The sequence below is a fragment of the Cydia pomonella genome, chromosome 17 (genome assembly GCF_033807575.1).
Source record: "Cydia pomonella isolate Wapato2018A chromosome 17, ilCydPomo1, whole genome shotgun sequence".
NCBI lineage: Eukaryota > Metazoa > Arthropoda > Insecta > Lepidoptera > Tortricidae > Cydia > Cydia pomonella.
The window spans coordinates 6,211,275-6,236,505 of NC_084719.1; the positions used below are offsets into that span (position 1 = coordinate 6,211,275).

Here is a 25,231-nt window from a genome sequence, read left to right on the forward strand (position 1 = left end):
AAAAGCTCTCTTTATTCTTCAGATACTGATGAGAAAGTTGCATTTTATCCACAAGAGTAGCAAAATCATGTGATCAAAAGTTTTGAGTTGTTTCTTGTTGACTGGTCGAATTTACTAATATTGATAAATATTAAATATATATGATTTGTAATGTTTAACAGTTAGTATTTTCCTCGCGATGATGTGGTGAAAATTTTTGTTTTTTTAACCCTCGTGTCTTGAAAGTCTTGAAACCGCGCAACGCTCTAAATTCCATTTTTTATTTTGGAATCTTTCGCTTGCTTCGGTATCAATATTAGCACGAAGGGTTAAAGATGACCGAGAGCCCGGGGCCGGGCCAGAGATTCCGGCGCTTCGTTTCCTGTGGAAAGCACCACGTGATCATCGATCAGCCGTCATAGAAAATGGCGTGTCGGACGCCTCGGCCCGGGCACGGACCGGTCTAGCGTTAGTCATCCTTAAAACAACAACTTTTACTAATGTTTTACAAGAGAGAAAATAATATGTTACAATTTATCTTCCTTCCTTCCTTTATGATTTTCGAGATAAAATAGTAGTAGTAAATCTATGCGATATAACGACCACAATATGCTAATTTTACTTATGTGAAATTGTGTTTGCAAAATGTAACTTAATTCCCTTGTAATAACTTGATTCCCCTGTTTGGGGAATATTCCTGGGAACCGGGGAAATTTCCCATAAGGGAATATTCCTGTTTCCGAGATTTTTTCCACGGCACGTCACTAAACATGGTCACTATTTATTAAAAAACTGGCCAAGTGCGAGGCAGCCTCGTGCACGAAGGGTTCCGTACCATTACGCAAAAAACGGCAAAAAATCACGTTTGTGGTATGGGGGCCAAACTTAAATATTTATTTTATTCTGTTTTTAGTATTTGTTATTATAGCGGTAACAGAAATAGATCATATGTGAAAATTTCAACTGTTTATGTCTATCACGGTTCATGAGATACAGCCTGGTGACAGACAGACGGACAGTGGAGTCTTAGTAATATGATCCCGTTTTTACAGAGGTACAGAACCCTAAAAACAATGTAAGATTGCAATTTATGTGTTCAATTCAGGTTCAATGAAACAAACGTACTGAAATCCAGAGAGACATTTTTTTATTCCTCAACATTACTCCAGACATCATACAATTCATACAGTCTCATACACGCCAACCTATGTTACACCTTCACTGTACATTATTGCGAATAAATACCTACATTGCTTTTTACACTTAGAGATAAATCAGTTATAAAATGCGCTCTCCTCTCTAACAACTATGCTCAATCGAAGTAACCTTACCGACACAACAACGCAGTTATGTACCCCATTTCATTTACTATGGCGGGATCCACTTAAGACGGTCACTGGGCGTAAACAATACAAGTAGTGACAGCAAAAGATACCCCGCAAACTTTTTTGCGGCACGTCTTACATGTAACTGTCCAGTTTTGATCTTTTTGTGTTATAATTTGACCACACGCTGGCTTTGAAGAGCAGAGCTCGTAAAGCAATTGTTAAACAATAGATTAACATTATGGTTTTATTTATGCAGTTTCAAGTGGAATCCCGCCATGGTAAATGAAATGGGGTATACAAACAACAGTAGTAAGATTATGCTTTAACTTCGTAAGGCCCATTGTACATTACAATGTACACCCTGTTTCAGTCTAATTAGAACCTTTAAAAAACCAAATAAAGTAGCATTTTAATTTTTTCATTGCTTTCTCAAACAATTAAAAATCCTCCTAAATTACTTGATATGGTTAACATTTAAAAAAAGGAAAATTGTGTGTTTTCGAGTTTAAGTGTACCGTAGGTGGGGAGCGCATTTTAAAAATAGTTCATCTATATTACAGATTTGGCAGGAGACTTGTCATTTAGACATTAGTAAGGGTTTTATTCAGAAAAATTGTTTTAATTACTATGAAATTACTAAAAATAAATATTATTCTTCAGGAAGATGAAGCTTGAGGCCTCGTTTACAACGGACAAGTAGATCACTTCAAGTTACTTGCACAAGTATATCGGAAATAACAAGTATATGGATAAGATGACTTGGCTGTGGAATTTGAAGGAATATTAAATGCATTAATAAATATTGCAATTAAAAAGAAATGTTTTTAAAACAATAATTCAAAATAAAACCCGTTAGATTAAGAAAGTACGATGCATTATCGTATAAACAATGGTAAGTATCAAAACATAATTTATAATGTTTTAAAATATTATTCTGAAACAACACCAACATCCTGTTTCCAAGAAAAATACGGTAGTAGAAAATGCAAAATTAAAATAAAATTGTGCATACTTATTACAAAATGAAACAGAGCTGACTGGCCGTAAGGGTAAAAAGGGACCGCGGCCGGCAAAACGTCCCACTTTGACGCTTGCCATAAGGATGAGATTTGCTTGAATTTGTATACGAATATCCTGTTTAGGCGTCCTTATTGCAAGCGATAATTTGGGACGTTTTGCCGGCACACAAATAGTACAGAAAGAGTTATAATAATTATTAATTTTGTACTTCTTACTACCAACATTCTTTGAATTTAAAGTTTCTGCAATTTGCACTAGATCGTGTCTTTCACGATGACGCGTGATTTGACTCGTAATTTCATGTTATTAAAGATTATATTTTAAAAATCTACGCGTCATCGTGGATGACCAAACTATAGTGTAACTGACATGCCAATTGGAACGTGCACCTGGCAAATTGATATTTGAATCATATTGGCGTCTCGCTCACACTAATACAAGTACGGGCAAGTCAGAATGAAATGAACGCGCTGATATGATTCCAATATCATTCAAATATCGGTTTAATGTCAGGCATACGTTTGAATTGGCCTGTGAGTCTTTTGAATTGAACAAGTCAGTTACTGCCTGAGCTGCTGCCTGCAAATGTGTTCCTTCTGTATGACCTTTATGTATTTACTTAGGAATTTAAAACAAATATAATTTATTTCTCACTAAGAAATCTTTTAAGAGTAGAACATAAACTGCAGAGTTTATACAATAATAAATCTTTCTATGAAAGCTACTTTTTCAATATAAAACGTAAAACTCTAAAAAAAGTTAAGGAACGATACAATAAATGCTTTTACGGAATTATTTAAGTAGACATGTACCATGTATAAATATTTACAGTTTAGAAAATAACGCCAAAACTTATTGAAATAAAGTTTTGCTTTAGCCTCTACCAAAATACTTACATTTTCCCGTGCTGTTTCACTTTTACTTAATCAATCTCTTTTTTAATATTCTTACATTGATGCAACTTTACTTACTCAAATAACCAATGATTTCTGTGAGAAGAGAGAGATCCTAGTAATTTTGGTAGTGCCATACAAATCTCATATTTATTCTGAATTAATAAATACCAAAGAGCACCACTGTGAAATAAAAAATATCCAAAAACTATGTCGTTGACTAAGTATCTACACTATTACTACATACACACCAACATTGCACGACCGATGTAATCTTATTGCCTTTTATCATATAAATCGATTTGATATAAAAACCTCATTGGCTTTACAGAAGAAAATATAAATAATATTCCCTATCCATTGACTCTTTTAAGGCGCTCGCATAATATACAAGGACCATTGAACGTAATGGATATTAAAAAGAATTCCTCCGACCTATCACAAACATCGTAGAAAACTTCTATGCCTTTCGCACCTTATCATAACTATATTACAATAAAACATTTTATGTACAATTAAATATAAGCCTAAGTATTTTTACAGAGGAACAAAAAAACTTGAACTAATAGACCACTAAATGTTCATTTCATGTCGCACGGTTCCGGCCGTAGATTTAGTAGGTTGTCGATCATCATGGAAGTCTTTTGAGCGTTTTTCTGAGTGTCACTTTGCGTCGTTTCAAACTCCTGGCTCTCAGTTGTTTTCGGGGGGTAAAAAGCTGATATGGGATCGAAGGTTGGGCATTCAGTTCGCTCGCTGTCCCTGCTCCTGGATCCGAAGTATTCTTCGGTCGCTGCTTCTTGGAACTCGCTGGAGCTGGTGACGGCGTCTTCTTGGGGGACTTCTCGTTGGAATCGTTGGAACGGGTCGAACCGCTGGCTGGGCAAGTACGGCGGGAAGCCGTACGGCGAGGATCAGGCGGCCGCCAGCTGTCTCCACATCGTGTGTCACATGGTCGCCATGTAGGGCCAGGAGAACGAGCTCCCGGATAGCAGCATGTCCCTGATCAACGTTTCTATGGGCGTCTTCCCTACGAGCCTCACGAAGAACAGTTGCTCAATGACTTGGGAGCTGACAGTTCGAAGCGAGGGCAGCCTGAGTAATAATTTCCCGAACCTTGTAGGTTGGTTGGGGTATTGACTTCTGCAGTACTCTTCGAGGGCGCACTGGGACTTTTCTTGTAAGCTCTCTATGTGGGACACGTCTGACAGGCCGCAGGCATCTGCAAAAGAAACGTCAACTTTAGCGAAAGAAATCAACAACACAAAAGTCCTTAATAGCGACTTAATTGGTTAGCGTCTCAACGTATACGGTACACTAATTCTAATAATAGATACAATGTTTATAACCTCTAATGCTATGAATTAACATTGAAAGTTATATTAACAGATAAAGGTACAGTTACAAGCACCAAGTCATTTACTTCACCCGTGGATTGAACAGAAAATCTCATTTTCTCACAATTTATCCAGAATATCGCATTAGGACAAAAAATATGGTTGAGCATTACTCTATTTTATTTCAGTTTAAATGTTCTTATAATGTACTTCCGTAAATAAATGCACGAATTAAATGGTATAGAAACAGTTATGATGCTCGTTCCGTGAATCGTTTTAAGGGTGGATGTAATATATACCTACAGACAATATGAGGTAAACAAATCTTCGGAGGTATCTCACATAGGACTTAACATAATAACCTAACGTTTGTATAACTGTTTTTAGTAGTTTATGCTTAAAACTAGTTCGTTTTAGGTTTTTTTTTACATTCATAAACCATGTATCTTTAAGTAAATAGAAGCTGATTCTTATCGCGAAGTGACAAAGTGCAACAACAGAAAATATCCGGTAGGTAATATATAAGGTACCTAAGGATACCTAGTGCGATATCGCTTATCGAATATTATAAATAAACATTGGTTACCTATTATAAAACAGTTACTGGTCACATACTAACAAATACCTGCTAGTAATTTGGTACTAATGACAAACAATAAACTAGTTTGAACGTAGCATAGTAAATTGCAACGAAACTGAATTCAAATAATATTATATTCTAAGTCTTTGATCAATACAAATATATAATATAAATCAAGTCAATATTCAAGTTGTCAGGCTTCATAAATTTCATAATATAAATGGAATTGTTCAATGAAACACCAACAAACGACAATATCCACTTGGATGCATCCGAATGAATTGCATCACTCAAAATTTCGATAAAGCGAAAAGTTTGAGAAACAAATCTACAAGACACAAATGTAATCCTTCCCCCATAATAAAAACTGGGTAAGCACGAACTGAACTCTGCCGAAAAGGGTTCACTTTCTTTAATTTTGTTTATTTTTCAAGAACATATGCTTTAGTTATTCCTGTAATGTAGTGTACGAACAAAGACTTTTAACAGTCGCGTTAAATGAGTAGATAATGACAGACTACAAGCTACATATACTATTGTAACTACATACGTCACTAGGTAAGATTTGCAATAGACAAATATGAAACAAAGAGGTGGCCTACTACACTTTTTAAAACTATATTTCCATAGACAATGTTCGGTGGGAAAACATTTATAGTCTGTCAAGCCATTTCCGTCAGTAGAAAAAAGCGGCAAAATTAAGATTCAGATTAAGAGCATTGCCGGACTTATGATGGGAGTACGCACTTTTCTCGAAGGTGTGAAGATAGTTCCAGTTTAAGTACTTAATTTTTTCTATTTATGTAGAGAATTTTTCAAAGATGACTATCATTTGGGCTAAAATTCTTTTCGTTGTCTTGTTGTATTTGTCGCCAAAAAGTGTAACGGGGTGTGTACAAGTAAATTGCACATGCATCATATTCATCATTTGCCCCAACAGCATTTAGTTTATATAAAAGTGTTATAATTAGTCAATAAGTACCTTTTTTCATTCATTAAATAATCACGTTCGCTACTATATAAGTGTGCACACCTATCAAGTTATAAGTAATAAAACAAGTTTATCTCAAGAATTCGTGTTTCACATTACTATCAAGAATCTATCAAGTAAATGTTAGAGTTAGCAAGTACTCTAACAAGGTGGAGCTTTTTGTATGAGCTGAAATTTAGTTAATTGTTAATTGTTCTCATGTTAAACATAATATACCGATAGAAAGACACACAACAGCTCTATTTTGTTTTCTTTGATAGAAAACACTAATACAAGCGTGACAGAGTGGTCAGAAACAAGACAATGAAAATAATTTTGACCCATTTATCCAGGTACAATCTTGCCAAATAATTGGTAATGACAGAAAAAAGTCAAAATCCAGAGTGTCTCTATCTATACCGGATTATCTTTTTTTTCAGAAGTACGGAACCCTAAACCGCAGATAATAACCCGTGAACACCCCTAATCGGATTAGGGGCTGGCTACATTTGCGGGCGACATTAATATATTTTTATTGTGGCAGAAATGACGCGAACAACACAGTGTACAGACGTCTGGCAAGACGTAATTAGTGTTATGGAATAATTAGATTGTTCTACGTCTTATGTTTTGTATTTGGGAGATATAGTTTAGCCAGAGACTGTCTGAGAAACGTAGACAGAGAGAATCATACCGTCTCTGTCTCTGTGTCTGTCTGTCTCAGTCTTAAGCTAGTACTTGCATCTAAAAGAAATGAGTATACAATGAACCTCGATAACGCGAATCTCGATAAAGCAAAATCCTCGTTAACACAAAATAAAATGCCATCCCCTTCCCTTCAAAGCCTTCATAACCATAACTCTAAATATTTAACCTCAGAACATGAAGTAACCAAAGATTCCCTTCGCAACTCTAGTGGAATGTACTCGAAATATGAAATTTGACCTCTACTACTATTATGTTACCGCCTCTATATGAATGAAGCTTTATTCAGGCAATAGACCCATTACATAATTTTAAAATAAATACAGACATACAGTAAAAATAAAATACAGTAAAAATAAAAATACGATAAAAATAAAATAAATAAACACTAAAAACTACTATATCTCGAAGTTATTTACTAACGAACCTTTGTTACTCGAAAGACATTAAGACTGTACTTTATGCGTTTGTATTACCTCTCTAACACGATTTATCATGCGTTGTTGTACCGCTGTAGCTCGAAACCTCTGTAAGACGAACAAAAACCTATAAGAACCTCCCTAAGTCGATGACTTATAAGGCGAAACCTCGTTAACACGAAGTTTTTGGCATTTCCCTAGAGATTCGTGCTATTAAGGTTCCACTGAAGTTTGTTTTGTTCTTAATACCTGACATGGGTTTGTCAGACTATAATAATTTTAGATGAGAATTTTGATTAACTAGGCACCCTTGTTTTTTTATATATGTTATGTCGGTGGCAAACAAGCATACGGCCCGCCTGATAGCAAGCAGTTTCGGTAGCCTATATACGCCTGCCACTCCAGAGTTACATGCGCGTTGCCGACCCTAACACTCCGCACCATGGTTGAGCTCTGGCAACTCAGATCATAGAAAGTACTAGATGGCTGACGGAGGCGTGGCGCGTGTCGCCGCGACATGGCCACATCGTGGCCATACCGGCCCGCCGTAAGACAGTAGCAAATTAGCTGTCATTGAATAATGTGCGCGTCAATTTTATTGAAATGCCGTTATTTTGTGTCGAAATAGGAGTGCATCCAAAAACTATAAGGATCATGGAGTTACATACCACATGTAAGTACATTTTTTTTCACGTATTAGTCAATAAAACCACACATTTTAACAAATAAATCCAGTGACATATGATTTTTCTGAGTCAGACCATGTTGTCATACAAACGCGTGGCAATTTGTCTATGCATCCTACATTGATGCTTTGGCATGGAAAACTATTTGTAGTGTCCTTAGCAACGGCGCAATGCATTAAACCGCTAACGATATTCACAGGGGCATTATTGTTTCTTGGTACGACCGCCAACCGCTACCTTCATTGACACCGCGAAGTAGAGTGGTGCTCGTGCATATAATTGATCTTTGAGCGTTATCGATAAAAATGTTTGGATATAGTGTGAAAGTAATTATTTTTCAAGTAAAATTTTACAATTATTTTATATGCACCTAATGTTTAATTTAATAATTATTAATTTGGATTAAAAATCGAATAGGTAAGCCAAAAAATAAACTTATTTAATTAAGTACAATTTATTTATAACATTATAGTTTGTATATTTTATTCAGGTTCTTAGCAACGATTCGAACAACTGCACTAGGTATAATCAAATATGTTCATGATTGCAATTTTTTTCAGTTTCCCGAAAAATCCCAGTATTCAAGAAAAATGGATAGATGCTACAGGTAGAGGGCCCTAACTGGTTTACGAGCGAGAAAAGTGTTATTTGTTCGGATCATTTTCAAGAAAAATGTTTCCAGTTACACTTCGCCTCATTTATATAACGATAGAATATAAATATGTTTAAAATAATAGTATATTGTATACTTAGTCGATCCAAAAGTTCTATCAGAATGATTTTTACTGATAATTATGATTACTCTTTCCTTATTATTCGTACATATGATTTAAAAGCTTGCATTATACTTACAATATAATTTACTAGTTAGTTATAACTTGCTTTCGCAGTTCTTCATAACTCTATGTAACATGCTGGAATTGCTTTCAATTGGTGACGAAATATGCTATAATAAACTGAAACTATTTTTTTAATAAAGCGCTCGCGCCTAACGACAATCACATAGTAAACAATTTAAAGAAACATTACATCAAATAATGACTAAAATTTAAACCAATTTGATTAGTTAAGCATAAACAAGCTTTCGCATCATGGTACATGTTTTTTTTTTTTAATTAAAAGCTTTGTATTACATTTTATTAGTAAAAACCTTTATGGATCAACTAATATACCTTACACGTACCTTAAAATTCTTAGCTCGTAAATAAGGTCAAAAATTTAAAGGAATATAAATGAAGTCTATGGCAATTATTACTTAAAACAAAAATGTCAAACTGTAAGGTCATGTTCAGAACATGTAAAATATCGATAGCTCTATCGAATTGTCCTCACTCTAGTGCCGCCGCTCTAGGCTCCTACACCGCGCGGTTTGGCCAATCACAGCGCGTGAGTTGGTTGTCTGGCCACGCCTTTAATGATGTGGTGGGGGACAGTTGGAGACAGCGAGACTCGTTGAAATTATGCTTCGTTATAAATCTCCTTACTTCTTATATCTATGTCTGGCAACCTTATTACCGACAGGAACACAACACTATAAGTCTTCGTTTGTCTTCGTATTTTTTAGTCTAAAAATCTCTCTTAAAATCAAGTAACGGAAACTTTAAAGACCAAGTAATCAAGTTTTCATCTTGGATAATTTTAAAACTAGGAATAATTGATCTAAAGCTGATGGAATCTTACTATATATCATGAATTTGTATCTATTAATGTTTAATAACTTTTGTAAGCTGGTATTGCCTTATAGCCATTAAGAGCCTTGAAAACGAATCACTTATTATTCATAGTTTCAAACCATCCATAGGACCCTAATGCTTTATTATGTAGTGTTAGAAGGGAATATGTATTGAAAATTCAACATCTATAAAGATAATGCCAAGTTCATTTACCCAGCATTAGAATTACTGTACATATTTATTTATTTTACTCCCAATATTTCCATACGCCTTAAGCTCGGGTGGCCATCAATTACAAGCAGCTGTGACCATTTAACGAACAATTAGTACAAGTGATCGCAATTGTCTCGTTGCGTCATGTCCCGAGACGCTGGAAGGCGTGGACACATGAATAACAATTAATAGATTCATGGGGAACTAGGTTAGATTCATTATACTGGTACACTTCTGTCGAAATCTTGGGTATATGTGGACTTGGCGGTGCACTACCTTGCGCAATGACGTCGGGGGTAAGATTTCAAGGGCTGACCGAGCACAGGCGAGTTAAAAGCGAGAATTGGTGGATATTTAGTTACCTACTTTATTAGTTATTTATATTAACACGAATAGTGTGAAAATTGTAAACAGTTCATATTTTTGCACTTTGAACGCGAAATTCGCCTTTCGTTTCTATACCACACACCTAGTTCACACGTCCAGATAAGAATCTCATGATCAAATAGTAGGTATCAATGCAAATTTTGATATTGGTGGAGCGGACTATTGTGTTAAATCATATTTAAGTTCATCAAAACACAGTGGAGTAGTTATGTAAATTTCTTCGAATTACATACACTTTGTAGGTACTGATAGATGCACATCAAAGCTACTTATTCACTTGATTTGTATAAGTTAAACATTACTTATTCATATACCTATAAGCATTTACATCATTTGAACCTCAACTTATTTTTCCCATAAGCTTCAATCTTGCCGATCTCAGATTTACATTTAAAATCCTATAGTTCAATAACTAATACCAATAATTCTATTACCATACCAAAATTCAAGCAGTATTTGATTTTATCTTTCGAAACACAAACGTTTAAAGAAGTTAATTTTTAAATTCCGAATAGCCTCGAGTAATTAAAACGACCAGTTGGTCTTCATACATGCTTAATGAGAAAATTACGTGGTTCATTCCGTCGCTTACGTTTTCATCGGTATAGATAATCTAATATTTAACAGCGTGACAGATATAATACAAATTAGGAAGTATGAAGTAAGTATAAAAAAAAAATTAACGTATTAGTAACTTGCACTTTCACAAGATTCATGGATAAAAGGTTTAACCATTTGTTTTAAGATCCATTGCAAATTAAACTTTTTACGTTTTTTACCTTAACGTAGATTCTCCTCTCCGTTATTCAAAGCACGAGTACCATTCAAGATAATTCATCGGAAGTATACCTAGACTAGAACTCTATCTGCAGTTACTTGTTACAGTTATTATGGTTAGTTGTAATTTAGACTATCGTATCATATTACTTTTATAATAATCATGCTAGATGGATCAGACTCCTGCTTTGTAAACAACTGTTCATTTAAATCCATAATGATTTGATCAACAATTGTCTACAAAACATCAATTAAACAAGCACTAATTCCATTGACCAAGCCCCCTCACCTCTCTGATCCCCCCGATTCAAAAGGTATACGCTTTGCTACAGACCAGAGATCAGGATCGCCTGTTAACCCTGCGCCTAACAATGTAATAACTTTGATTGGTGCCCTGGTGAACGAACGAGTGAATGAATTGAATGAATGAAACGATGATGACGGAGGTTTTCAAGAATGTGTCCGACAAATAAATGAGGGGTTATTTGTATTTGGAGTAAACGAAGAGGAAAAAGAATTTAATACCTCGAAATACCTAAGAGCTTGAAAACAAAAAGAATGTGAACTCGTAAAAGCTATAATACCTAGCATAATATACAGAAGAAAGTGGAACTGAAGTCTAATCTAAATCCTTAAGCGGAAGTTAGTGGAAGCATTAATGAAATGATACATTTTACAAATAATGCAAACGATATTCTGAACGTATGTAATGAAAGGAAACGAATTTTATATGCTTATTATGCAAATAGCATTTTAATAAGGAAAATGAACTAAAATGTAATAAACATAAGGTTCAAATGTGTACAGCTCTATTAACAATATATATTCATACAGTGTACCCCGAAATGAATCAGTTTCGTCGAAGCAAGTAGTTAGTGCCTTAAATAGTATTGATGGCGGGGTCAAACGATGCGCCCTGCTGAATCAATGTCCCATCAGCATTAATGAACTCCAACAGGAATGAGCTCGGCGCCGAATTGGCGATCATTTTCATCATCAAACCAAGAGATTTTATTTAGCATTCTTTATTGAGCCAAATGAGAGTACACGGTTTTAAATACGAGTTTAACTATGATGGCTAACTCTGACAAATCTAACAAGATGAGCTCGAATTGTTTTTGTTAAGAGAGTTCTTTGTAAACGGAAACATCTTGCTTATTAGCTAGCCATATTTTTAAACGCCCGAGAAATGACGGGTTTTATAATTATGATTATCTATATTTTGTTCAAAGAGTTTCCAAATAGAATTGCACCTCGTGTATGGAGGGTAAAGGTAAGGAAAATAATATCTTATGGGAGAGCTGTTGCAAATGTGTCCTGCTGGCAGCTGTAAATAATAGTTCGAAATCTTTCCAGTGGCGCTGGGTTAGCACAAGGGCATGACATGAACTTAGACGTTATTGACGGAGTGAAGTGCGCTGTTAGTGATTTGATTTTTTTTATCATAGTCAAAAATTTGATCGTGATGTATTGTGGTGCCACCTATTTAAGGTTTTTTGATGGACTTTTCGTACACAGATTGTTCTCTTTACCTCTACCCTCTTTTTTCTATCTACATGTCTATATCTTCGTAAATCATGTCCCATGGTTTCCTTTTCATCCGAGAAGCAAAACTTTTTTAAGAATGATGATGATAATAAATAAATAATAATAATAATAAATATTATAGGACATTATTACACAAATTGACTAAGTCCCACAGTAAGCTCAATAAGGCTTGTGTTGAGGGTAATTAGACAACGATATATATAATATATAAATATTTATAAATACTTAAATACATAGAAAGCACCTATGACTCAGGAACAAATATCCATGCTCATCACACGAATAAATGCCCTTACCAGGATTTGAACCCGGGACCATCGGCTTCATAGGCAGGGTCACTATCCACGAGGCCAGACCGGTCGTCAAAACCGGATGATAATGATATTCAGATTGGAAAGGCTGAAAATTTGGAGCTTTTATCCAGAAGTGGGACATTAACGAATTTATAAAAAGAGTTTTATAAGCCTTCAACGTTGTAAAATATGGAAAACTGTCATTATTATTGGTCATGGGCTGGCATCTAACGATTTTGAATAATCTGTTGTCTTCTTGCATTTTTAAACAGGGTTATGTATTTAAGGGTTATAGGTATTCGGTATTCTAAACAAAATATAAAATATATCGCTACAATTAAATAGATTGTAATAAATTGTATGATTTCAAGTGTCATCAATCGCTTGCTTTCGATATATGATGTTAAATTTATCGTTCATTAGAGTAAAGGGTGATAATCGAGCGAGTTAAATCGAGCCCGCATTCGTTTCGTTCTCTCATTCATTCATCGTTCACGGTCTATCTTTTATAACATATATAATTATCCCTTATTAAACTATATGCGGGTTAGTTTTTATGCTTTTTTGGGGTTATGATTTTTGAGGACAGTGTAATAAACTTGGCTATAGTTTTGTAGAAATCTTACCAGGTTAGAATTAAAATAAGACTTTGAAAATAAATAAATTTTCATTTTTATATTTGATACTAAGACCTGTTTATAATATTTTGACTGCATTGAAGCGTATGCATGAAGTTGTAGTTGTTGTGGTCTTTTGGTATAGCTACCTACTTACCCCCTCATAAACGTGTACTAAAGTTACGATGCCGCTGATCATCGCCAAACGATGATCAGCGGCATCGTAACTAGTACACGTTTATGAATAAGGGGGTTAGATTTTATTTTGTACTTCTCTAAGAGCTGACCTAAGCGCTGCGGTGTTTTTTTTTCTATAAATAACATCCTAACTGACACATTCTACTATAAATAGTTTAAATTCTACAGTAAGTCGATCAACTGAATACAAAATCCGTCAATGCCTCAAAGAGGCGGTTACTCAAACACAACGTAGGCGGTACACCGGGCCACAACCAATATCTTAATCTCAACCTTACTTACGATATCCTTAAGGTTGAAATTAAACTGTTCTTACAGAATGATTGTACGACAGATGTTTACTTTGCAAACATTGGGATGATCTTGTTGAATGGAATAGCGGGTATTAGTGTAACAAAGGTGTTCGTACAACGTTATGAATGCTGCCGCAACAGCGTCTTTTGAGAACATTTGATTCCGATATCGGTTTTTCTAGCGGTAAAAGTAAGTTTGTTTTTGAAAGTCTGTTAGATCGTATCTTATTATAAGTGACGCGGACATGAGTATCTTTGTTTTTTTTTTTAACTCAACCTATACGTCTTTGTGGCGTTTGATACTAAGGTTTGTCCATGTTCACGAAAAAAAAGAGCCACTGATGGACAATTATTAAGGTTTTTAATAGGGATGAAAGTTCTTTTCGCGTTCGTCTTCTTGGTGTTCAGAATCCAGATGTATTGAAAATGAAAAATTCTTAAGCTTTCGCTGGTGGCCTAGCGGTAAGAGTGTGCGACCTGCAATCCGGAGGTCGCGGGTTCAAACCCCAGCTAGTACCAACGAGTTTTTCGAGACTTATGTACGAAATATCATTTGATTCTGTGAAGGAAAACATCGTGAGATGCACATGGATAGAGGTATTGTTGAGCTAAGTTAGTTATTTAAGTTGTAGTTTTAGTTTAAGTTATTGTCATAGCTATGGACTGATGTTCGAGATCAAATTATTTATTTAATCCCAAAAAGGCCTAGTTTACCCTATGGTTTGGATTGGAAGGTCAGATGGCAGTCGCTTTCGTAAAAACTAGTGCCTACGCCAATTCTAGGATTAGTTGCCAAGCGGACCTCAGATAGCCGTGGAAAATGCGAGGAAGAAGAGAAGTCCTCCAAGTTATGAAATTAGCCTCAAAACCATCTTACTACCTCTATATTTCTTCTATAACAATGTGAAGACGATAACATAACCTATAATTTAAATCACAATACAGTTAACAATGGCTTCCTTACAATATAATCTGTAAGGAGATCGAAATAGCGAAACAAATTTAGCACCCACAATGGAACCCGGTGTTTGTCACCGAGATGCCATCTTGGAAATGTTTGTGTTCCAATCGCGACTCGATTCGACTGGGAACAGTGGGAACCAATGTAAATGTGAACTTAAAAGGTCGTTGGCATAGCTACAGTTGCTACACTTAGTAACTTTTTAGGGTTCCGTACCCAAAGGGTCAAACGGGACCCTATTACGGAGACTTCGCTGTCCGTCCGTCAGACAGTTGAAATTTTCACAGATGATGTATTTCTGTTGCCGCTATAACAACAAATACTAAAAACAGAATAAAATAAATATTTAAGGGGGCTCTCTCTTTTTGCCGTTTTTATAAATAATGGTACGGAACCCTTCGTGCGCGAGTCCGACTCGCACTTGCCCGGTTTTATATGTGTTTGTGGTGGTCAAAAATCGTGGGCTCAAATCTATGTGGGTCAAAATTTTTTCGTTGTCTTGTTTTGGACCATTCTGTCGCGCTTTTATTTCTGTATTTTATCAAATAAATAAAAAAGACGAGTGCAATTGTAAGTCTTTTTAGCCGTAGATTACATTTACCATGAGAAATAAAAACTAAACAAGAGAACGAAAAGAATTTTGACCCAAGTAAGTTACTAGAGTAGAAAATCGTTGCAAAAGATGCAAAAAGATGACTTAGAGAGATTAAAATAATTTATCTGGATCAACAAAAAATTCAACCAGGAAGTGGTTAAGTAGTAGCGTGGTACAAAAGTTCTTTCTGGTGGTCACAAATCGGAAGACGCTTCAAGAAAAGGGTCCCAACAAGGTGGACCGACGTTCTCTTCGAAATCGAATCGAAACATTGTATAAGAGTAAACTAATAGGTATATTTAAGATTCCAAGCGCTCCTAGGCACTACACATAAAGTAAAAATACGGGAATAATGAAATTGCAATTCAATTCATAAATTGTTACATTGGATTGAAATGTACAGTCACCATCAAAAGTAACGGTTCAGACTACGCAATGCAACGCAACGTTAATGCAAATAAACGATCATTCATTCATACATTCATTCATTAATACGTCAAATGTATCTACCGGTCTCTAATACCTAACTGAACAGAAAGAGATAAGATACTATTTTTGTTAAGTATGAAAATGTCAAAACGAACTAATTAAATGTTGACATAATGGCAGTTATGACGACTTCACCAAAAGACTTTCACACCATGAGATTAAAAAACAAAACAGAATAGGTCCCCAGCGCACAGCAGCAAATAATCATACCTTTTAGCCCCACGACCGACAGCATGTAATTTTCATCTCAGACCTGTCATTTTGCCACGCGCTTAACAATCATGGCGACGTTTATGTTGTGGTTCTATATTACAAATATAAAAGTCACCCTTTTTTGCAATTTCTATTATTGTAATAATATTTTTGCGCAATCTATGATTATTTTTGTCCCTACATTGTAAGTGAACAAGGGTAACAGACACGTCAAAAACATGTATAGATCACATATATACAAATTTACATATAAATAGAATTAAAAACGTATTCTGTGAAGATATTAACCTATCCGATCATATGAGTGTTAATGTCATCTTAAACATTGAAAACAATGTATCTCCTGTGATGCATACATTAAAAAGAACATTTTCGAAACATAACATTTCTAGTTTTATATTAAGTCTTGAGTCGTACGACTGGGAATGCATACTTGCAAAAAATCAATGTCCAAACAATAGAACCTCATCGGTAATAAACGTTATCAAACATTTTTATGATGTTCACTTTCCGGTTAAAAGACAACTGATTAAAAACACTGTTAGCACTTGGGTCAATGACCATGTACGTCAGTTGCGATACGATATACGTAGGACTAAAGTGAAATTATCGAAACAACCATATGACAGCGAGTTACGTTCGAGCTTGTCTAGACTTGAAATAGCATTCTGGGCAACATTACGAAGCGAGCGTAAGGACTATGTGAATAACAAAATATCGTGCTGTGCTGAAGGCAATGTGAGTCGTGCTATATGGAATGTTATTTCTTCTGAGACATGCAAGCGCAGCAACAGCAAAAGCGGTCCGATCAATGTGCTCGTTAGCCGGTCGGCGGGCGACTGCGAGCGCTCCCGCGCCGCGGCCGCCGCCGATCAGCTGAACCACTACTACATTCAAGCAAATAACATTGCTACACAACCGTGCGCTGAAGATGCGCTTGCATTTTTGGAACAATACTTAACTACTTTCCCACCTACATTTGTTTTTGAACGGTTTACGTTAAATGATATGATTAGTGCATGCAAAAATGTAAAACGCAAACAATCGAAGGACATAAATGACATGTCAACACATATCTTAGACCTTTTTCCACCTGTAGTAATATCATTGCTCCTTTTCTTGCTGAACGAGTGTATTAGCGCCGGCGTGTACCCAGACATCCTTAAGTTGGTGAAAGTGCAGCCTATTTACAAGGGTAAGGGAGAAATGCATATACCGAAATTCTACAGACCAATATCGCTAATTCCTGTAGTATCTAAAGTTTTCGAGCGTTTGTTGAGTACAAGATTGATGCAGCATTTCACCTCAAATAACCTTTTAAATAGGCAGCAATACGCCTATCAGGTGGGACGGTCAACGAGGGATGCGGCCCGCGATGTGTTTACTAGGGTGATGGCGCACCTCGAGGGCGGGCGACAGGTAGCAGCAATATTCTGCGACCTGTCGCGCGCCTTCGAAATGATTGATCACGCCTTGCTCTTAAAAAAACTAAATCGCTACGGCTTCGAAGGACATTTTTTGGCCACAATTGCGTCATTCTTGTCTAATCGACAGCAGAGTACTTCTGTTCTTGGTGCAAAATCAAAGCTTAGGCCCATCGGAGGTTGTTCTGTCCCCCAGGGATCCATAATGGGGAATAACCTTTTTTTAACGTTAGTTAATGACATAACAACTGCATGTTCAGAACCTGAATACATTATGTTTGCTGACGATACATGCATAATAATGAACGCAGACAATTTTAATAATTTAAGAATAAAGGCCAACAGAATTATGCATAAGATTGCCCAATGGTTCTTATCAAATGGAATGCAACTAAACATTGAAAAAACTAATATTATGCACTTCCAACTGCGAAAAAGTGACGAATATAAATTTAATACCGTTATAAATGACGTTACCCTACCTCAAGTTGATCAGGTGAAATATCTAGGCTTCACGATGGATTCAGGTTTGACATGGTCCCCCCATATAGACGCGATTTGCGACAAGTTAGCTTCCGCCTGTTTTGCCCTATCCAGACTCGCACCCACCTTGACACCTGCCAACCTCAAAACTGCTTATTTTGGATACTTTCACTCAGTCTTAACCCAAGGTGTCGAGCTATGGGGTACGTCAGCAGACTGTGACTGTTCGGTGCATTGCACCTTCAACACGTTTATAGCCTCGTGCGGCGCGTACATGCGCTGTCAGCAAAACACGCGTAAAGCAACAATTTACTTTAACCCATTTTTAGTGTACCTTTAGGTTCCATCGCGGCCGGGGGCATTCATTTAACATTCATAACATTAACATTCATATAATAACAATTAATAAACATTTTCGCTACTTTCTTTCTGACTTTTAACACTCAACGCGAACCCGAACCCGCACATGGTCCTTCGAACCGGATCTCGCGCGTTTTGATACTGTGGTTGATAGTCGTGTGAGGTGAACGAACTTTTTAAAACAACGAGTGAGGGTTGCAGCGTTTGAAGGAGAGGAGTAGCAGAGTCTCAACAGCAACAGTGGTGGTATTGGCAGTAACAGAGCAGCGCTAAGAGATATTCAAGTAAGATCTTTCCTTATTTTACTTAACCTTCGTCGATCAAGATGGCTTACATTCAACGTCAAGGAGAGATTCAGCGGCTTATTGAGGCGTCTTTCTCTAACTTTAAAAAAGATAGTTCGGATAGGAAGACGAAGCTTGAATATTTTAAAACGCGTTTAGATACGTTAAACGAATTATGGAACGAGTTCCAGTTTAACCATGAACAGATAAGTATGGTAGAGAGTCGGTCTAATTCGTACTTTACTAACAGGATTTATGAGAGCGCTAAGGAAACATATTCTACTTTCCACAAGAAGCTAACAGCAGGGTATCAAGCATTGTTGGAAAAGAGCATTGAATCTAAGATCGAACTCAACCCATCAGAAGCAAACACGTCTACAACTCTCAACAAGGACCGGCCTGAAACATCAGCAAAGGATGATCAACCAGCATCCGTCACCGAAGTTGGAGGTAACAAACAGCAGAGGGGGACAGAAAGTAAGATGGACGAATTGATGCGAAAGCAACAAGCTAACTTAAAAGCCTTTGCGCGGACCGTGAATAACATTCAGATTGACCAATTAACAGAGAAGTGGGAGCTCGAGGACGCTCTCAAAACATTGGAGGCTCGTTGGTCAGTTATCGATACATTGCATTGGGAAATGGAAAGCGAGGACTCCCAAAGTGATACAGCGTATGAAGATACGTTCAACAAGCATGAAAAAACCTACAACATGATGAAGAAAAACATTAATAAAAAAGTGTGGTCTGTAAAACATAAAGTTAAATCTACACCAGTTTTAGACATCCCTACGTTTTACGGAAATTATAATTCATGGGTGTCTTTCAAAGATTTATTCAGTGAAGCAATTCACAATAATTCGGCCTTATCGAACGCTCAAAAAATGCAATTTTTGAAGTCAAAAGTGAAGGGAGAAGCAGAGCGTCTAATTCAACATCTTCAGATAAGTTCGGATAATTATGTAGTTTGCTGGGAGATTCTTAACAATCGATACAATAACACTAAATTAATATTTAACTCTCACATGAACATACTATTTGGGCTCCCTAGCATGCAACAGCAAACATTAGCCCAAATAAAGAAACTACATGACACGGCGACAGAGTGCCTGCATGCAGTTAAAAATTTAGGGGTAAACATTAGTACGTGGGATCCATTGATAGTTTATATTTTAACTCAAAAGCTCGACTCTGAAACACATAAAGACTACATAGAGTCATTGAAAAACTCAAGGGAATTACCGGTACTGAAAGACTTCTTTGATTTCTTAGAAGGAAAGTTTACAAGTCTCGAAACATCTCGGCGAAAGCAGGAACCCCCAATCAACAGAGTGAACTCTCAACAGTCATCGACTTCTAACAACATGAAGAAACCTATTCAATCATACAATAATCGTCCGTATTACAACAGCAATAGTGGAGCCAGCAAAAGCAATGTAACTATTGCCAAAACGATGCACGTTTCAAGTATCAAATGTCCGTTGTGCAAGTTTCCACACGGAATATACAGTTGTCGACAATTTTTGCAAATGCCAATGGAAAAACGATTCCAAACGGTCAATAAACTCGCGTTATGCATAAATTGCTTATTTAGTCATAATGGAAATGCTTGCAATTCCAATAAAACATGTCAGAAATGCTCAGGTCAACATAACACATTATTACACGAGGCGTGTGTAAAAAGTGCAACTACAGCGACTCAGTCATCGACCTCAACATATGCAACGAATGCAATTACTTCGAATAAACAGATGGAATACGTAACAAACATTTCACAGACTTCATTCTGTGAAACTTTACTAGCTACCGCCATACTGAAAGTGCAGGCAGCGGATGGCACATATCACACCTTTCGGGCCCTGGTAGACCCAGGAAGCCAAATTTCACTTATAACAGAACGGGCCGCTCAGATACTTAACTTAAAACGAGATAAGTGTTCTGGCGTCATCTATGGATTAGGAGAGAAAGAAAACGACTGTAAGGGCAAACTGAAAATACAATGTAAGTCGATGTACAATGATTTCACATTTAATGCGAAAGTTTTTATCATGAACAAAGTTGTGAAATGCCTACCGGGCGAAACATTCTCAAAGCCTTCGTGGTCCATGATACGGAATCTTAACTTGGCCGACCCAGACTTCAACGTTAGTCGTCCAGTAGATCTGCTTCTAGGATCAGTTATAAACGCTCAGATAATCTTAGATGGTAAAATAAGGGGTGAAAATGAGTTGCAGCCTCTCGCGCAAGAGAGCCAACTCGGATGGCTTTTAAGCGGAAACGACGAAGAAGAACTAGAAACCTACCATTGTAACATAATCATAAACAACTTAGAAGAGATACAACAGTTTTGGGAAGTGGAAGACATAACAGAAGAAGGCAATCTGTCACAGGAAGATTTGGAATGCATAAAACACTTTGAAGAAAACACAAAGAGAACAGTGGACGGCAGATACGAAGTGCGCATTCCCATGAAACCAAACTTTCAAGAAAAGTTAGGCGACTCTAAAACAAAAGCGATAGCTCAATTCAAGCACATGGAAAAGAAGCTCCAGAACCAAAGCAAGCTAGCTGAAGCATACAAAGCCTTCATGAAGGAATACAGCGACTTAGGGCATATGAAACCTGCCGTAAGCAACAACAAGGTGGAGTGTTACTATCCTCATCACATTGTGGAACGCGCAGAATCACTTTCTACCAAGTATAGAGTCGTGTATAATGCTTCCAGCAAAACATCAACAGGATACTCACTAAACGACTTAATGTACAGGGGCCCAAATTTACAAAAAGATTTACAAACACTATTATTAAAATGGAGGCAATACGAGTTTGTGTTTTGCGCTGACCTAGAAAAAATGTTCCGTCAGATCCTAGTGCATGAAGACGACCAACCCCTTCAAAAAATCATTTGGAGAGACGAAGATGGGACACTACGATCATTTCAACTTACAACAGTTACATACGGAACAAAAAGTGCAAGCTTTTTGGCCATGATGACGCTAAAGAGCCTAGCACGTGACGAGCGGGAAAACTACCCAGAAGCGTCGAAAGTCTTGGAAGAATCATTCTACATGGATGACCTGGTACATGGTGCGCACTCCATAGAACAATCTATAAAAATAATTAACAACATAACAGATCTATTAAAAACAGCAGGATTTAATTTGCGAAAATGGTCTTCAAACAAACAAGAAGTATTGCAACATATACAAAACAACCAAGAAAACCAAAACCTGCTAATAAATTTTAAACAAGATGACATATCGAAAACACTCGGTTTATGTTGGAATCCAGCAGAAGACATTTTTACATTTCAATGTAAAATTGAGAAACAGAAAAACAAACCAACAAAAAGAATTCTCCTATCAGACATTTCCAAGCTATTTGACCCACTAGGCTGGCTTGCACCGCTTAGCACCAAACTCAAAATTTTATTCCAAAAAGTGTGGAAACAAAACGTTCAATGGGATCAAACTATACCAGAAGAGATATACATGGAATGGTCCAAAATACAGGAAGACATTCACCTAATTAATGAATGTAAAATACCCAGATGGCTATTATGTAAACAGAATGACATAATTCAACTGCACGGGTACTGTGACGCATCACTGGAAGCCTACGCCTGTGTAGTATATGCACGGATTAAAGATCAAACAAAACCAATTCTCGTCGCAGCGAAAACAAAAATCGTTTCACACAAGAAACAATTAACACTTCCAAAGCTCGAATTAAGTGGAGCACATCTTCTTTCGAAGCTAATGGCAAAAATAAAAACATCTTTACAACAACATACAGTGGAGACATTTGGCTGGTGTGATTCTAAAATCGTCCTTGGATGGTTGCAAGGTCAACCAAGCCGTTGGAAGCCATTTGTCGCAAATCGCGTACAACAAATAAAGCAGGTGATGCCCGAAGAACAATGGCGCTATGTAAAATCACAAGAGAATCCCGCGGATGCTGCAAGCAGAGGACAAACAGCATCTCAATTAAAAGACAACTCTCTATGGTGGTCAGGGCCGACTTGGTTAGCTGATTTCCAGCCAGAACTTGAACGTTCTCAAAAACCAACATATACTACAACAGAAGAGGAGAAAAAATCATATGCGTCGAATATAGCTCAAAACAATAACAAACATGATATCATATACAATTTATTAGAAAAATATAATTCTTTTACAAAAGTAACACGAATCGTAGCCTACATATTGAGGGCACTTACTTTAAAGCGACAACGCTTACCAAGCTATCTCACATTACAGGAGTTGAGAAAAGCTAAATTGGCTATAATAAAATGTGTACAAAACAACGAATTAGGAGAGGACATTGAACACTTACGTACGCACAATAAAGTTGAAACAAGAAGCAAACTTTTCACATTGTACCCTTTCATAGACAGCAACGATATCCTTCGAGTTGGAGGTCGCCTCGAAGAAGCGCATTTACCTTACGAGATGAAACATCCAAAAATCATTCCCAAGGAATCACGTCTTGCTACATTACTCATAGAACACGCCCACCTGATGACACTTCACGGAGGTGCCAAGCTCACTTCAAGCAAGCTGCGAGAAGAGTACTGGGTGATGGGCGGAAACAATAGAGTCAAACAACAAGTTCGAAAATGCGTCAAGTGCCAAAAAATTGATGGGAAAAAACAATATCAACTGATGGGCGATCTTCCTGCCGCCCGTGTTAACGAAGCAAAACCATTTTTTCACACCGGAGTCGATTACACAGGATTTGTTGACATAAAAACAAGCAAGGCGCGTGGAAGCAGAACGTTGAAAGGTTACGTTGCCGTTTTCATCTGCATGGTCACAAAAGCAGTACACTTAGAGCTTGTAACAGAACTAACAAGCTCAGCATTCCTGGCAGCTCTAAGGAGGATGGCCGCCAGAAAAGGAGCCCCAAAGCATCTATACTCTGATCAAGGAACCAACTTCGTAGGCGCGAACAACATTTTGAAACAACAGTGGAATGAAATTCAAAACACATTCGACGATAACTTCTTAGCAAAAATCGCCGAAATGGAAATCGAGTGGCATTTTAATGCCCCGTCCTGGCCCAGCGCTGGCGGGCTCTGGGAAAGAGCAGTCAGAAGCCTCAAACACCATTTAAAACGGGTAGTGAACAAAAACTTACTTACGAACAGTACGCAACAGTTTTGGCCCAACTGGAAGCTTGTCTAAATTCCCGCCCACTATGCCCCCTAACCGAAAACATTGATGACCTAAATACACTGACCCCAGCTCACTTCTTACAAGGTAGAGCAGGAGTCACTATAATGGAAACATACGAGGACGCACGCACGAAATGGAATTTGACACAAAAAATATTCAGTGACATTTGGAAAAGGTGGAAGTCTGAGTACTTAAGCCTACTTACAGCAAGACAGAAATGGTGCGATCCTCAGAAAAACCTAGAAATAGGAGATATAGTAGTCATACACGAAGATAATTTGCCGGCAGGAAAATGGGCGCTAGGGCGAGTAATCGACGTGCACGTGGGTCAAGACGGATATGTGAGAGTCGTAACATTAAAAACAGAAAAGGGAATACTCAAAAGACCCATAGTAAAACTATCTCTCTTGCCCCTGGAAAAGTCTAAACCAGAGAATCAACCAGCCGAACAAAATTCCCTGAAGCGATCAAAAACAAAAAAAACAGCCAAACGGGGGTACATGGCAACCATGTTGATGATGCTATTTTATTTCCTCACATTTTTGACAGCTGGAAATTGTGTCAGAATGACACCTATTAACGAGGGTCAAGGGTTGTACTTCGATAAACTAGGAACAATGCAGCTAATTAGAGACGACTGGAAGCTAATTGCGTACTACGACATGAGCCCTTTCTGGGAAGGAGTATCCGCATACAAAAAGTACAACGAACAATTGGAAACTATTTGTAAACAAGTAAGAAGCCTTTCACACTGTGACGTCATCCTTCTACAACTACGGCATTCATACAATGAGCTGCAACATTACAATAAAGTATTATCCAGACATCAGCTGAAACAGCAGACACGCAAGAGACGGGGATTTGTCAACGGTGTCGGGAACCTGGCGAATACTTTATTCGGAGTCTTAGATGACAGATTCGCTCAACAATATCAAAAAGATATAAGTCTTATCAGAACAAACGAAAAACACCTCGTCACAATGTGGAAAAATCAAACATCAGTCGTAGAAGCCGAATATAACATGCTCCTGAGAACGAAAGATGCAATACAAAAGCAACACAAATTAATACACCAACATTTACTTTCTTTAGAAAACCACACCACTGCAATAGAGAAAGAAATTACAGCCGCAGAGAGCATATCTCAATTTACAGTCGTGGCCATGGCTGCAAATAATTTATTAAACCACCTTAAAACAATTCAAGACATGTTATTAGAGACCATAACCAACATTTACAATGATAAAATGAACATACATATTATTAGCCCCGAGCAACTACAAAAAGAATTAAACATTATATCCGGTCAGCTTCTAAGCGACCTTACCC

The 25,231-nt window shown here is 37.1% G+C and overlaps 1 protein-coding gene across 1 annotated transcript in view; it reads right to left on the reverse strand.

Annotated features, from left to right (window-relative positions):
• Window positions 1-1,104: 1,104 nt before the first annotated feature.
• The window catches only part of LOC133526949 (steroid receptor seven-up, isoforms B/C), a 147,164-nt gene continuing 123,037 nt past the window's right edge, over window positions 1,105-25,231 (reverse strand). Inside the window, exon 4 of the mRNA XM_061863809.1 lies at window positions 1,105-4,442. Coding sequence (XP_061719793.1) covers window positions 4,168-4,442 — 275 coding nt within the window. The 3' untranslated portion in view covers window positions 1,105-4,167. The remainder of the gene's footprint in view (window positions 4,443-25,231) is intronic.